The 16,320-nt window shown below is 49.2% G+C and overlaps 1 protein-coding gene across 1 annotated transcript in view; it reads left to right on the forward strand.

The window, feature by feature from the left end:
- The window catches only part of FMNL2 (formin like 2), a 318,406-nt gene that overhangs the window by 293,066 nt on the left and 9,020 nt on the right, over positions 1–16,320 (forward strand). Inside the window, exons 15-23 of the mRNA XM_015559808.1 lie at positions 20–114; positions 4,945–5,069; positions 5,686–5,888; positions 7,413–7,647; positions 8,703–8,771; positions 8,880–8,960; positions 10,245–10,374; positions 12,912–13,075; positions 14,589–14,690. Of these exons, the coding sequence (XP_015415294.1) occupies positions 20–114; positions 4,945–5,069; positions 5,686–5,888; positions 7,413–7,647; positions 8,703–8,771; positions 8,880–8,960; positions 10,245–10,374; positions 12,912–13,075; positions 14,589–14,690 (1,204 nt within the window). The remainder of the gene's footprint in view (positions 1–19; positions 115–4,944; positions 5,070–5,685; positions 5,889–7,412; positions 7,648–8,702; positions 8,772–8,879; positions 8,961–10,244; positions 10,375–12,911; positions 13,076–14,588; positions 14,691–16,320) is intronic.

Here is a 16,320-nt window from a genome sequence, read left to right on the forward strand (position 1 = left end):
GTCCTGCCTCGGAGGCTGTGCCAGCTCCTCCTTTACCACCACCCCTTCCTCCTTCTGCACCCCCGCTGCCTGGGACGTCTTCACCCACAGTGGTTTTCAACTCAGGATTAGCAGGTAAGAGCAGAGAATAAAACCCAGCCAGGTACCCATGTGAGAAATACTCATTGGTCTTACTTCCGAGGGTTCAAGCTGTTCTTTCAAAGTCCAGGTCTCTTGAAATGTCATGTCTCTCCTCTTGATAGAACATCCTGCTAAGGTGCCGGCGAGATGGTCACGCTCAGGAGGCCTTTCTCTCTCAGTAGGTTTGTCCCTCTCTCCCTGGCGGGAGGTCTTGATCCTGCACCGTCTTAGCACTTTCCAGGGAAGGGAGAGAGACAGGTTACCTTCTGGGGGTCTGGGCGTTTTCACAGGTTCAGCGAACACGTCTGGACATCTGTCGTAGTTGAAGCTTTGACACAGACTGCTCTGGTGCTTGCGGCTCTTTTATCTTGAAGGTGTCTGCAATGTAAGGGGGCACCGTGCCTTTCTGTGTAATTGCCTGAGGTAGGCTTGCAGGCATTTCTGAGCATCAGAGGGCATCGGAATTCACTGTAGTCCAGTGACACTTTAAGGGGGAATGTTGCCAACAGCTGCATTAGAATGCCTCCTTGCATTCCTGGAGTAAATCCCACTTGGTCATGGTGTATGATCATTTTAATGTATTGCGGGCCCAGCTTTGCTCATCACCCCCCAGCCATAAGGCAGGGTGGGTGTGGGCCAGAGGAAGACAGTTCCTCTAATGCCTTGAGATGTAAGTTCTCATCTTTGACTCCGAAATGCATGTTTACTCCTCTCTACAACACTGCGAGCTGTTCTCCCAGCCTTGGAGTGTCTTCCTGGCATGGGGCATTGCTCTGAGCTTTGCGGTGCTGTCCCCGTGACATCAGATGATCCCGCTTCCTCATCCACTTCAGTCCCTCGGTGAGGTCTCTCATTTCTGCCGAAGAGCCGCCACTGTAATATTTTCCCATTTCCAAGGCTGCGGTGGTTCTAGAAGACAGGCAGCCCTAACTGGTTTGGCTCAGTGGATACAGCGTCAGCCTGCAGACTGAAGGGTCCCAGGTTCGATTCTAGTCAAGGGCATATACCTTGGTTGTGGGCACATCCCCAGTGGAGGGTGTAAGACAGGCAGCTGTCAAAGATTTTCCAGCCTGCATCCCTGAGCATGTCCTGCCACAGCATGCCCAGCCAGTCTGTGGTGCTAACTCATCCTAGTGACAGAAAGCCGCCCACAGAAAACTGGTTCCACACCCCAACTTCTATAAAACTGTCCACGTAACAAACAGTAATGTTCTCAGGAAACCAGTGACTTACTTTAACCCTTCAAGGTCTTCCCAAACTACCACTTTCTTCTAGAGCTTTTATTGCCTCTGAAGGACAAAAACAGAAAGCGCGTCATCGTGGAACTCTTGGCTTTTGGAATATACACAAACCAAAACGCCTCAACCAGCCCCAGGAACCTGCCCCATCAACAGGCTGTTTTCCATGTGAAAACCTGTACTTGTCGTGTGCACTGGGCTCACGGATTCGGCTTGGCCCCTAAGCGCGCTCATGTGAGACGTGCCAGCTGTGGTATCTCTCCTTCGGACTGGCTTCCCTTCTCTCTGGCGAAACCTCACATGTGACGCAGCCTTTGCCAGCACCCACCTGAGCTCTGCCAGGTCTCAGGGCTGCCTTGCCGAGCGCAGGAGCCACCAGGCTGAGATGTGGGTCCAGGGCTCTGCTGAACGGGTCTTGTCCTCGCTGGTTCATTTTGTAGCATGCTTAATTTTAAAATGCGTTGGCCTGTTGCTTCTCTCTTCAGCCGATTCCCCACTGCCACCTTTGGAGCTGGTTCCATGGGGAGGTGTCCCCTTTGTGTCTTACGTAGTTTAGAGGACTGTGTGTGGGATTGAAGAAACTCCTCTTTAGTGCCCTGTGTCCTCTAAACAATCACAGGAGGCTCTGTTTTACAAGATGTAAGGATTGTAAGAACCTTATGCGTAGTTGGTAACTTGAGATCCAGCAGTTTCTACAAGGCCTTTAATCTCTTTTTATTACTCAGCCTTAATTTGGCCGTTCACACTTAGCGGTGCGGGCCATGTTGTGAGATGCTTTGCCAGGGTGTTCAGGAGCTGTCTCTCTGGAACCAAGACACCAGACAGAATCAGGATGTCCCAGTAGACCCAGACACAGAGCTGGGATATGCCAAGAGCTCTTGGGAAGCCAGAAACCTGTGACCACTAGGTCCCTGGATCTGCAGGCCAAAGGAGGTCTGTCCCTGCAACAGGCCATGAGCAAGTGTGCTCTTGGTGGCCGAGACAGGGACCAGGAGGAGGTCCCCTATGTTTATTCAGTCAAGTTTTCTTTGCAGTTTGTAGAGGAAATCGTAGTGGTGGGAAATGTGCATTTGAAGCATAAGGCCGACTTCCTCAAATCTGCGATTGATTGACTGGCTCCCATGTCCTAGTGAGGTCAGCGCAGCAGGGCGCTGGGCAGTCGGCACCCTGTGTTGTCTCTGTGGTGGAATGTGCTTTGGAACTTCACAATGAGGGTGTGGACTCCAGCTGATTATTTTTCATTAAAAATTTTTCCTTATCTTTAGGAATACTTAGCACAGTTGAATATGGCTGTTTGGGACCACTATAATGAAATCATTTTTTTCCCTCTTCTAAAAAGGATTATTTTTTAAAACAAAATAAATGAGTCTTCAAGGCAGGCCCGAAGGGAAATGAATTTTGGCTCTGGGCCGCCTCGTGAAATGTGTCCAAGAAGCCTGGGATTCTATGCGAAGAGTGTGCCATCTGCTGAGCCGCTTGACTCTAACTGTATCTAATGTGTTTTGTATTTTCTTTGTTCTTCCTGCTTCCACAAAAGATGGGCCCATCAAGCTTTTCTGTAGGTTGCTCCTCACTGAGTGTGTTGAGTATTTGCATTGTGCTCCCGTTGGTCACACCGTGCCTTCCATCTTTCCACTCCACCGTACACTGACCCATTGCATTTTGACTTTGTGTCTGCGGGAAGTCTCGGTGTTGGCTGTCTGTTCTCCCAGGTTTGCCCACACGTTTCAGGTGAACCTGAAGAGGAGAGATGATGGTCCTTTAAGCAGACATCCTGGATCCTGTGCCACATTCCTTTCTCCCGGAGGAAAGGAGTGTTTTTCCTTTTAGTTTAATTTTCATAGTTGGGTCTAAGGCCTCAGCTCTTGAAGGACTTTGGGTTTATTCTGGGGAAAAAGAAAAAGCACCACAGAACAAGGATGAGCTGCTGGTGCTGCCTCCCTGGGCTCCGGCTCTCTCCTAGAGCACCTACCCACCCCCTTAGCCTGAGCGCTGCATGCCATGGTCACCTACGGAGCTCCTCCTCGGATCATACCACTTCCCCAGAGTCAGGACAGCCTGCCCTGAAGACTTTATTGCTTGTCTTCTGATCTCAGGCTTATTATAGGCTTATTACTCATCTGGCTAAAAAGTTAACAAATAAGATGGCTGCCAATGGAATGACCTGTAGTGAGTGTCCGGAGGCCACAGTGCCTGTGGAGGGATGCTGGAACCAAACGTCCCTGGCCTCTCACCAAAGATTATGGTCAGCTCCCCGCACAGCCCCTTCCCTGCGTCTTCCTCCTTCCCCTCAACATCACCCAAGTGCCAGCCCAGAGGAAGGGCTGTTCCTATGTCCCAGGTTCCTGGGCAGCATAGGCAAAGGATGCAGAGTGGCGAGGAGCCCGGCACTGCTGGGCAGTAGGGACTGAGGTGTTGCACTTGGGAGTGGGAAGGCCTGGTGTGGCAGAGCTGTGTTTCTGTGTCCTTGCATGCCTTTGTGTCAACGACAGATGACATCCTGCTGTGGATTATGTCGCATGTGTAACTCTGGAGGAATGAGAGGTGCTGTCTGCCTCCCACTGAGGCAGGCAGCCAGGTAAAAGCCCAGGTGTGTTTTGCATTTTTTCCCCTTGCGCGGAAGTTCTCCTTTTCTTGCTGATGATGGCAAGTAGCAAAGCTCCCAAATAGCTGTATAACTTGAATGGCTTGGGAGGACTTCTTTATGATGTGTAATTAACTAATGGAATTTTTAATGGATTGCCTTTTTAGCTCATTTCCCCAAAGTAAGAGGGGTTGGTGCTGCCCCCTTGACCCCTCAAAGATAGAGCCCTCCCTCTCTGTTCAGAGGTTTTCAGTGTTTTGACTGAGTTCGTCCATCCCTCTGGTCACAGGCAGCTGAGCCCTGGGGAGAACTTGCTCTTCACGAGGGGGAGGGGCGGGGTCATTCTCAAAAAGCAGTACAAGTCCTGGTTCCAAGTACCCTTCTGTCTCCTTGAACATTTTCTGTTTTCAGCCACTCATGGCCCTGAGTCCATTGAAATAACTCAATAGCCAATATAACCCCCATTTTTGAAATCATCCATAGGAATGCAGCACTCTGGCTGGAAGTCAACATTCCTGATGCTACATTCCTGGTGGTTCAGAGAGACACTATCTGTAGTCTCTGGTCATCTTCTGAGATTCATTCAGAGATACCTGTTCTAGAACCAAGGATTTAGGATGTTGAAGTTACACTGGGGATCGAAATTTCAATCTCAGTCCCCAGAGCAGGTGCCCTCTCTGCTGTCTAATAGCATGACTGATCATTTTTGCTCCCCAGTATTTATTTGTCTTAAGCATTGTCCAAACATTGTGACCGTGATGTGGCAAACAAATTGCCCGCATTAAAAAGTCAGCTCCCAGCTCATAGATGACTTGAACACAGTGTACCAGCCGGCCTCGGATTGCTCTGGCCGCAGCCACGTGTGGTGTTTGAACACCCGGGCGCCACCCGCCAGCCTTCCTCCAGGGTTAACATGTCATCTGCAAAGACTGTTGTCTGATTGCTCTGGAGTGTCATGGGGTCTTGGTGGAATCTTAATTTTGTTCTCTCTGACCTCTGTAGCTGTGAAAATTAAGAAGCCAATCAAGACGAAATTCAGAATGCCAGTTTTTAACTGGGTTGCCCTGAAGCCAAATCAGATCAATGGCACAGTCTTCAATGAAATTGATGACGAGCGAATTCTGGAGGTATCTTTCCTACGGGTTACTCTGTGCAGCAAAGCCAAAATGGGTGTGTTGGTAACCTGGGCATTTTGGTGATTAAAGTGCTGGTGTTTTAAGGGCTTTGATGGAAAGAAAAAAAAGGATATGTGATGTCAGGGAATAAAATTGGAAACTATTTTATAAGGTGGGTTTAAAACTTTGTTTAAAAAGTTATGTTAAATGAAATAGTTTTGAGCACCTTCAGTGTATGCCAAGTGTGTGTGTGTGTGTGTGTGTGTGTGTGTATCTGACACAAGATCTTCCCTTAACTTATAAAAGGGCATAAAACTCTTTATTAAATTACAAAGACTTAATAATCATACTCACTAGCTGGTTTGATGGGTAGTTTTAGTCTGTGTTTGCATCCCTGCAAGCTAATTATTGAAAGGCATTTGAAGTGGCTGGTTGGGACCAGTCATCTACTTTCAATTTTCACATCTGCATATGTGGCATAACTCACACTCGGGCACAAACCAGAAAATAGAGCAGGCCATGGTCTCAGACAGGCATCACGTAAGTTCTTTGACACTTAACGAACTGTGTAAATGGTGGCTTCCTAACTTAATTTTTAAGTTTAATTCATTCATCTTCTCTACCCCAGGATTTAAATGTGGATGAATTTGAGGAAATTTTTAAGACAAAAGCCCAAGGTCCTGCCATTGATCTTTCTTCAAGCAAACAGAAGATAACGCAGAAGGGATCCAACAAGGTGACGTTACTGGAAGCAAATAGGGCCAAAAACCTTGCCATCACTTTAAGGAAGGCTGGAAAGACCGCCGACGAGATTTGTAAAGCCATTCATGTGTAAGTTCAGGGCATTCTGGGAAACTGCATTTCAGTGAAACAAGAAAGTTATGAATTCGTAGATGAAAGAAATATTTCAAGAGTGAGGCAGGATCGAAGGTAAACGATGGAGTAATTCTTGATATCCCCACACCAGAGAGTCCCTTTGTTACATCTGTGCAACTTGAGAGCTTAAAATGTTAACACAAAAGAGGTGGACCAGAAATTACCCTCGGGAGTGCTGTGTTACAAGGAGTAATTATAATCGTTTTTGGAAGAACAACGGGATCGTGACATTAATTATCTAGGTCGGCTCTCATGTAGGTCTACGGCAAAGCTTCTGTAGAAGGAAAGTTGGGTGGAGTATTGCAGATGCTAAGAAAAGGAAGAAGTGTCAGTTTTCTCTGGAGTATGTGATTTTTATTCAGATTTGTTGAATACGAATGTGATGGCATTTGTGGGATGATGCCATCCAACGCCAGATGCACATATGATATGGAGGCACATTTCAATTTATAACAATAGGAATGTGATTGCTGTTGCTTTTAGTGCTTCCAGGACATTTTAAACGAAGTTGAGTTATTTTTTTTTATCCTTGAACAGCAGAGAAGGCATTGGTTTTATTTATTTTTCTCTTAGAAAAATCTTTCTACTCTTCTTATGGTCATGATGACTTTCAAATATGATAAGGATGTTATTAGATGTTTTAGGAACTAAATCCTTGTAAATTGACATTTCGTAAATTTTGATCAGGGATTCCTTCTGCAGTAAATGGCCCCCAAGAAATCATCTCCAATTTTATGTCCTCAGCCAGGATCATAATCTAATAGTCCAGTGCATTCCTCCAGTCTGTTCTGATTTCTGAGGTTGAAACCTGATACACGCTTTGGTTTTTAATTTTTACATGCCTTGTTTGCCATGGTGATTAAATATAATTACATTATTTTGCTGAACAAAGATTGTCCGTAGGACAATATAGAGGTTGTAGCGGATACTTCGTTTGTTCAAATTGAGCATACATCCACAGGGATCTGGTATTCCTTCAAGGGATGTATACACTTAAGCCAAAATATCCCTATGACACAGGCATTTGGTTGCATTTTTTTCTAAAGAAGAAAATACATTCCCAGTTATTGGTTTAATTGAAATATTTTATAGAGTTCACCAGATATTCTCTAATTGTGTGTACAGTATTAATCTCCCAATTAGCAGTATTTAACATGTTTAAGATGCATGTCCTTGAATGACTTCACCATTGATGCTTCAGCCTTCCTCTGCCTCTTCCCACTGTCATTTACTGCTGATTTCTGGAGGCTTTGAGTATAGTGATAGCTTCAAAAACTGCATGTGGGATGTGATGAGGTCCAGGTTGTCAGGAAGGACCAGCAAAGGTGGCTGCACAGTCGGGAGCCAGCACCACGGGGCGTCTTCACCGTCCACCTGGGACGCACTGGCTGGGTGGCTCCCGCGCCAGACCCAACGGAGGTGTGGGTGAAAGGGTGGGGGCCTTCTCTCCAACACTGACGTGTCCGCACCTGCCCTCAGCTTTGACTTGAAGACGCTGCCTGTGGACTTTGTGGAGTGTTTGATGAGGTTCTTGCCGACCGAGAATGAGGTGAAAGTGCTTCGGCTCTACGAGCGGGAGAGGAAGCCGCTGGAGAACTTGTCGGACGAGGACCGCTTCATGATGCAGTTCAGCAAGATCGAGAGGCTGCTGCAGAAGATGACCATCATGGCCTTCATCGGGAACTTTGCCGAGAGCGTCCAGATGCTCACGCCTGTGAGTGGACCAACTCTGGCAGGGGAGGGGGTCCAATGAGACACCGGATCCTTCCTGTTGGTTGAAGTCTCTCTCAGAATTGTGCTTCGTGTCATGGGCTCTAAAGACTCCCTCCCAGGACTTCCTAGATTCCATTGTTAGTTCGGCCATCTTTTTCATTTTGTGTATGCCAAGTGAATTTGAAAATGGTGACATGTTCCATATCGCCATTCTCCCTAGAGGATGAATGTGTCCTCTGGATTTTAAAGTCCCGGTCAATACAGAGGACAAGGAAAAACCATTTTCTTAGCCTTAGTCCCCTCCCGAAGATACCAGCTCTCTGGCTGGGGTGGCAAAGCTGAAAATGTGGCTTTCATTTCAAAAACCACCCCCAGTCTTTAGCGAACTGGCTTATTGGCTTCGTTGGAAGCATCGCATTTATCATGGGCATCGTCCTGCTCGGGGTTTGTCACAGGGCACTGTGGTGATGTAGGGAGAAGAGCCAGCCATCTCCTCCTCCTCTGTGTTAATCTGGTGGAGGCTCTGAATATCACAGACATAAATGTCATAGAAAGTTCTTTCCCAGTCCTATTTCTGAACAAGCCTTTGTTAGTAACGGATCACAGCAGTACGGACATCTTCCGTCCGACATCTTCCGAGAGCATCTGGAGGGTGGTTCTGCTCCTTTGCTGTTCTGTTTTCATCGCCGAGGAGCCCCATTGATTTAAAATATAAGCTGTGTTCCATGGCGAGAGGGGGGCAGGGGGGTGCGCTCTGCTGGAACACGCTGGTGACTGAGTCTCATGGCCATGGGTTTTGTGACAGGCCAGTTCTGACATTTCTCCTCATTTCAAATGCTTTGAGGGACGAGCTCGCACGGAATGACGTGGTTACCGAACACCCAGCAGAGCACTCACATTCACGTTCAGGAAAAAACAGAATCTCAGCATTGAGGCTGTAAGGTCTACAGGCAGGCCTGTGTTCTTCTGTGTCCACTCTTAGTTTCCAGCTAGAGTATCCCATTTTTAACATCTTTGTTTTTCTTCTCTCCCCTTCCTTCCTTTGCCTGGATCTAGCAACTGCACTCCGTTATAGCAGCATCTGTCTCTATAAAGTCGTCTCAAAAACTCAAGAAAATTCTGGAGGCAAGTGACATTTCCTTGGTGCCTGGACGGGAGGGCCGGGCCCGACAGCCCCATCCTCTGCCTGGGAGCTGGGCTGATGGGCTTCTCTCTTCTCGCTCTTGTTTGCAGATCATCTTGGCCCTCGGGAACTATATGAACAGCAGTAAACGAGGAGCAGTTTATGGATTTAAGCTTCAGAGTTTAGATCTGGTGAGTGGACTAAAAGCAATGCAAGAGCTCTCTGAAGCATAAAACAGCTGGCAGAGATTCCGTCCTGGAGCAGAGAGTCTGCTGTTGGAAGTGGACTGGGAGGTTGTGATGAGGATGCTCTGCTAGCAGAGGACCAATCGGTGCACGTATTCTGGAACAGCGTTTGGCAGCAGGCACTTAGATCCTTAGAAACACTCCTACCCTGTGACCTAGTATTTCCACTTCTAGGAATCCATCCTCAGGAGTCTGAGTGATGGATGCCGTATTTACTCATCATTGCAAATAATTAGCAACATTATAAAGAGCCAAGATTTGGGGAAATAATTAAAGATGCTATAGCAATAGTTCATACAGTGAACTCTTCTTCTGTTAGGAAGACTTGTGAAGAATTTTCAAAGAAGTAGGTAATTCTGTGTTGAGAAAAGAAAGCACAGGCTCTAAATAGAATGTACAGATAATTTTCACCTAAGTAAAGTAGGTAGGAAAACCTGAATAGAAGTATGTTGAGATACAGAGAGGATGGATGGAATTGGGGAATTTTTAAAAACTGCTTCTTTATACTTTTCTGTCCTTTCTCAAAATGTTTGGCTTATTCCTGGATGTAACGGGTGCCCTGGCTTTCAGAGCCTCCTGATTTATATGAGCAGGAGCAGAGGAGATGCTGCGTGACCCAGCCTGTGCGGGGCCGACGTGGCCTCCATGCGAGGAGGTGGGCAGTGGCGGAGTCCCCAGCCTGGGCGGCAGGTGGTTATTTGATAGCCAGCGTCCCATTCGTCACAGTGCTGTCCCCCAGAAGGTCATGGACTGTTGGGCAGGTCTGATTTGGGTCATGAGAGGCCGGGACAAAGAGAAGGACTGGATTCCATGTGGAGACTGCAGAGTAGGAGCCCCGCTGTGCAGGGCGAACCTGTGCACACCTGTGGCTCCACACGCACTCCGGCTCTGGGCCCTCACCTGAGAGAGCACTATACCCGGAGTCTTTCTTCCTGCTTTGAAGCCAGAGAGGTGTGGGGTGGGGGAGCTCCTGTGAGTGCAGCTGTGGGGACAGTCCTAGGTGCCAGGGTCATCCCTAAAGTCGAGCATATCCCCTGGTCAGGACGTCCTCTAGTCATTTAAAGTCAGCGGGCTGGCTCCTCAAGGAACAGATCCAGGCTTGAATCTCCCAGCAACGTTGCTTGTCCGTGTTGGGGCACCCGTGCTCCGTCACTGACTCTGGGAGAACGCCATCGATGGGTAACTCTCCTACTACCTCTCACTCTAACCCTTACCCCCTTTTGTTTTCAGCTTTTAGATACGAAGTCGACAGACCGGAAGCAAACCCTGCTGCACTATATATCCAACGTCGTAAAGGAAAAGTATCAGCAAGTGTCTCTATTTTACAACGAGCTCCATTATGTGGAGAAAGCTGCTGCAGGTACTGACTTGCGCGGTTAATGTTCCTCCCGGGGACCGAGCGGCTTTCATCCTGGGGGAGCCATTCCCTGCTTAGCAGACACTCCTCAGAACCTCGCTCAGGAGGCGGCGGAAGCATCCAGCCCTGAGCTGGAACCCATGGGCCATGGTGTGGCTCCTTCCCGGGAGCAGTAATGAACTTGGGCATGAAGGTGACCTCTCTCAGTGTCCTCTCAGTGAAGGCCCAGGTCTCTGGGCCTTATGCACCTTCCCTCTTCCATTTTTTGCCCTTTTTATTTTATTGCTGTTTTTTGAAATAAGAGAACGAGAGTCTGAGAATTACCCCTCAACAAACACTTGTATTTTGTGATGGCTCATGTGCTCAGGTGTGGCGGTTCTAAACATTTTGCCTTTAGTCCGAAAACAAGTTAAATTATCAGTATTTCGTGGTTGTGACTTTGCTATGACAGTTACGCATTTTCTCATTTAATCACCAGTGGTTCTGAGATAGCCGCTGTACTAGGCAATCATCTCCCCATGTTATAGATGAGAAAGCTGACTTTTTTAGAGGTTAAATGTCTTGTTCAACATCTCGTGGGTCACAAGCAACAGAAACAGGACTAGAACCTAGGTTGTCTTCTCAGACAGTGTATGGCCCAGGGTACCAGGTCCTCTAGAAAGAATATTAGGTTAGAAAGAGGAACAACATGCAAATCAATCTCAGAGTTAGTTACAGGTTGTGATTCCCAAATTATCATTGTGAAACATGGTGTTTATTACAAAATCATATTCCTGAGGCCCACCCCAGATTGCTGAATTGAATCTTTGAGGTATTGTAACAGTTTGCATATCCATTGCAGCATGTGTACTTATAGGCATAATCAAGTTTTATTTATCTTTTAAAATTTTATTTTTCAATTACAGATGACATACAATATTTTATTAATTTCAGGTGTACAACAAAATGATTAGACATTTATATTTCTTACAAAGATCACTGTGATAAATCTAGTACCCATCTGACACAATACACAGTTATTATATACTAGAGGCCCAGTGCACAAAATTTCATGCACTGGGTGGTGGGGGTAGGGGGGTCCCTAAGCCTGGCCTATGCCCTCTCTCAGTCCTGGACCGCTCAGGGGATGTCCAACTGCTGGCTTAAACCTGGGTAGCGGGCCTCAGCTGGCAGTCGGACATCCCTCTCGCAGTTTGGCACCCCTCGCTCCTTACTACCTGCCTGCTCACTGCTCCTTACCACTCGGCTCACTGCTCCTTAGCACTGCTATGGAGGCAGGAGAGCCTCCTGCCACTGCTGCTGCACTCGCCAGCTGTGAGCCCCGCTTTTGGCTGAGCAGCGCTCCCCCTGTGGGAGTGCACTGACCACCAGGGGGCAGCTCCTGTGTTGAGCGTCTGCCCCCTGGTGATCAATGTGCATCATAGTGACCAGTTGTTCTGCCGTTTGGTCGATTTGCATATTAGGCTTTTATTATATAGAATTATTGACTGTATTCCCCACGCTCTACTTTTCATCCCCATGATTATTTTTATAACTGGCAATTTGTACTTTTTAATCCCTTCACGTTTTTAACTGCCCCCCCCCAAATAATCTGGCAAATATAAAAATGTTCTTTGTATGTATGAGTTTAAGTGTTATTTATCTTTGGAATTCCCTTTGCCCTGGCAAATGGATCATGGGACTAAATGAATGAACAAGTGAATGAATGAATGAGGGGATGCACTGTTACTGGGATGGATGCTGCTGGAACCGGTGGAGACGGAGAGGCAGGTAGAAGTGATAGTGTGATTATGTGTACTTGGCACCATCCTAAGCATCGAGGAGTCAAAGGTGACCAAGGCAGCATGAGTGTAGTTAGAGGGAAAGCGAGCTGCATTGTTCTGTAATCCTTGCATGTGCAGATCTGCATCAGCAGTGGGGAGCCGGAGCTGGGGCCCGGACCTCCTGCAGGAGCTGCTGGAGCTACCTGCCCTGGGAGGTGGCCACTCTGTACTAATAAAGCCTTCAAAGCAGGGAAGGGTTGTTTACAAAAAGAAGGCTGTTTTGGGACCAAGTGGTCAATACAAGTTCAACAGGTGAAATGCTGCCCTCTGCTGGAGAGCCACAGAAATGCAGAGTTCAGAGTGTTCAGGTCTTAGAACCTCTATAGGCCAACCCATAGGCCATCGTCTCCTGTAAGAGACCTGGAGTAGGTGTGTAAAAGCCCCGGACGGGAGTCCATGGTTGTTATCTGAACTCCATCTCTGCCACCTTCCACCTCTAGGGCAGGGCACGTAACCTCTCTGTGCTGCTTTTCCTTGTTGGTGAAATGGGTAACAGTACACATGAATTATTGCATGTGAGGAATGTTAATGCAGTGCTGGACAGTGAGCACTAGGGGAGTTATTTATGTTAAAGGGTGTCTGCACTGAAAGCTGGAAATGAGGCCTGAGCCCCCTGAGTGACCCAGGGGGTCCCCTGAGGGCTGGGCGCCCCAGCCAGCCCACGGTGGTCTGGACTTCCCGGCCGAGTTCACGGGAACGTTGCGTTCTCTGCTTCAGTCTCCCTCGAGAACGTCTTGCTGGACGTGAAGGAGCTGCAGAGGGGCATGGACCTGACCAAGCGGGAGTACTCCATGCACGACCACAACACGCTGCTGAAGGACTTCATCCTCAGCCAAGAGGGGAGGCTGAAGAAGCTGCAGGACGACGCCAAGATCGCGCAGGTCGGTACTGCGCCCTCCACCCCCCAAAGTGGTGGGGTCCCTCAAGGCCACCAGGGGGAGCTGGCCCCGGACTTAGGGGAAATTGCCCTCTGTCTGCTGAGGGTAGAATTCTTATGTAGCTCATGGTTATTGGGGAGGGAGTGTCTTTTCGAATATTGTACCTGGAAGGGCTCCTGTTCCTGTTCGTTGACTTCTCTAATTTGGGGTTTCATACTCTTGGGTAGAGCCCCCTCCCCACTTCCTCTCCTCATCCCCTGCCAGGCTTCCGGTATGTGAGTCCTGTGTTCAGGTCAGCCCACACGTGTCAGGCTGTGCTCACAAAGCAGTGTCCCCAGTGCGTTGGGTTTCTGTAGGCCTCTGGCCTTGAAGTCTTACACACACTGGGCAGGCAGTCTGCACATGTGAGAACCAGCCAGAGGACTGCATGCGTCACAGAAGGGAGAGCAGAGCATTGTGGGAGCTCCGCAGGTGGACGGGGTTGATGGCTCCCGTCCGAGGCTGGCCACCTCGGGTCCCGGAAGATTCAAGCAGACAGGGAGGGTCCTGATGTGGGGCTCCTGTACGGAGCAGTGCAGCAGCGGGTGGGGATTTCAAGTTTGAGTGACTTCTAAGATCCTGTTGGTTTTAAGTTCTGCCATGGCCTTAGGAAGCTCTTGAGAGGAACAGAATATTTGTGTGTATGGTGGTGTGTAGGTGTGTAGGTGTATAGGTGTGTGTGTGTGGGTGTGTGCATTTGTGTAGGTGTGTTGTATAGATGTGTGTATAGATGTATATATGTGTATGTGTGTGTGGGTAGGTGTGTATAGGTGTGTGGAGATGTGTGTGTATGTCTGTATGTAGGTGTGTATGTGGAGGTGTGTGTGCGAAGGTGGGTGTGTGTGGAGGTGTGAGGAAGTAGGTGTGTGGAGGTGTGTGTGTGGAGGTGTGTCGAAGTAGGTGTGTGTGTGTGTGTGTGTGTGTGCAGGTGTGTGTGGAGGGATGTGTGTGTGGGGAGGTGTGCAAAGCCCTAATGATTATATGAGTTTTTTCCTTCTATTCACAAAACTATTATATACCCCTGGAAGTAACTAATTCAGAATACGACCATCTGCTCTCTTCATGCCCAAAATGACATAAATTACACTATCACACACCTCCAGGCTGAGTGGCTGGGTCTTTCCTCTAGACTTCTGTTGGCCTAAACAAGGTAGTGGATGGCTAATGAGAAAGAGCTCCCCAATCCATCTGTTAAAGTTTTCTGTATATTGGTCCCTATCTTCTGCCTCCACTCAAGTCATTCAGAAGTGAGTCAGCAAGAAACAAACAAAGATCAATCCTCCCAATGCTCATTTCCTAAACTTAATTAGGATTGTATAGACCAGTGGTTCTCAACCTTCCTCATGCCGCGACCCTTTAATACAGTTCCTCATGTTGTGGTGACGCCGTCATCACCCTGCTTGGCGGCAGCTCTTTCTCCGAGCGTCACGTTCAGTTGCTGGGCAGATGGAGTGAAGGGAAGTTTGCTTTTCCGCAGGACGCCTTTGATGATGTGGTGAAGTATTTTGGAGAAAACCCCAAGACGACGCCGCCCTCTGTCTTCTTCCCTGTGTTTGTCCGGTTTGTGAAGGCCTACAAGGTAACTGGAGCCGGTGTCTTCCCGGCCTGCCTGGCCTTGTGTCCCCGGCGGGCGCCCTCCAGAGCACCCTGGTCCCAGCGGCCGTTTGGGCGCAGTCTCTGGCTGGGGAGGCCCATCGGGCTCCCTGTGTCCCGCCATCAGCCAGCCAGGCTCAGCCCGAAAACACAGCCACGGCTGCTCCGTGGGGCAGGCGAGATGCCCCACCACCGTGGCTGCCTCGTTGACCTTTCACGCTCACAGGCATGTTAACGGGCGTAGAAAACCCAGGCCTCCCCCAGGGGGCTGAGCCCTGGCCTGTGGCCAAGGTCGGGAAGTGCCTGCCCGTGGTCCTGCCCAGGCTTCCGGCGTCCAGACCAGCGTTTCTCTGTGCGCTGAGGGATGGCGCTCGGGAGGGCGGTTGCTCTGCTTCTTCATGTGGACGGACAGGGGCCGGCCCTTTAAATGGGAGACTCTCTGGGACCGAACCCAGGCTCTAGTCTTGAACAAGCCTATGACCCAAAGGGGCCTGTGTCAGGAGAATTTGTCCCTGGAGCTAGAGTGACGAGGAGGGCGTTAGGGGATGGTAGTGCCACGGGAGACCTGCATCCGTGTTCTCCAGGCTGGTCTGCGTATACATACCCTTGGTAGTGTGGGCGGAGGCAGGAGGGAGTGTGGCTGTGAAGGGAGGGGGACGTTGTCAGGGTTATCTACTTTTCTGAGAAATATCCTGTTGGAAGTAGTAGGTCGCTTCCGCAGCCCGAAGAGGCTGCTGGCCTTGGAGAACCATCCCGGGGCCTTTTACTGAGACTCAAAGATCCCAGTCTGTAGGGATCTCTCCTCAGCGAGGCCTCGTGTAGCGGTGACATCACGAGCTGTGTGCAGGTGAATGCCCTTGGGAGTGAGGATGACCCAAGCCCAGCACTAAGTCCTTGTGCAGGACGCAGAGCCACGCGCCCTGAGAAGGTCGCTGTCACCGACTGCTGACTGGTGCCGGGGCCAGGTGGCTCCCCTCATGTGCTGGGGCCACCTTTTTTCCTACAGAAGAAGTTATAAGCCTGAGGTCTAAAGAGAAAATACATGCTGTTATTAAATCGTGTAATACAAGCTGGGAAGTGGCTCTGGTTGGTCTCAAAGCGTGATGCTTCCGCAGGGACACGTGTTGAGCAGAGGAAAAGGAGAAGCTGCTCTTGGGGGGGGGTGCCACAGGCCATGCCTAGTCGGGGTGCCCCATCCACATCTCTTCGCCCTGGGGCCCTGTCAGCTGGCACCATGGGACACTCATCAGGCAGTGACGTCACAGGATGTGTTACCTGCCCTGGATGTCGCGTAACAACCTGCCAGCCTGACCCAGACCCGGGCGTTGTGCGTGGGGAGTGGGGTTGTAGGTTGTATCCCTCCTTTCCCTTCTTAAGTTCCATCAACATGAAACTTAAGAGGCATCAAGCCCTAGCTGGTTTGGCTCGGAGGATACAGCGTCGGCCTGCAGACTGAAGGGTCCCGGGTTCGATTCTGGTCAAGGGCACATGCCTGGGTTGCAGGCTCAATCCCCAGTAGTGGGCGTGCAGGAGGCAGCCCATTGGTGATTCTTTTTCAGCATTGATGTTTCCATCTTTCCCTGTCTGTTCCTCTCTGAAATCAACAAAATTATATA

The sequence above is a fragment of the Myotis davidii genome, unplaced genomic scaffold (assembly GCF_000327345.1).
Source record: "Myotis davidii unplaced genomic scaffold, ASM32734v1 scaffold753, whole genome shotgun sequence".
Lineage (NCBI taxonomy): Eukaryota > Metazoa > Chordata > Mammalia > Chiroptera > Vespertilionidae > Myotis > Myotis davidii.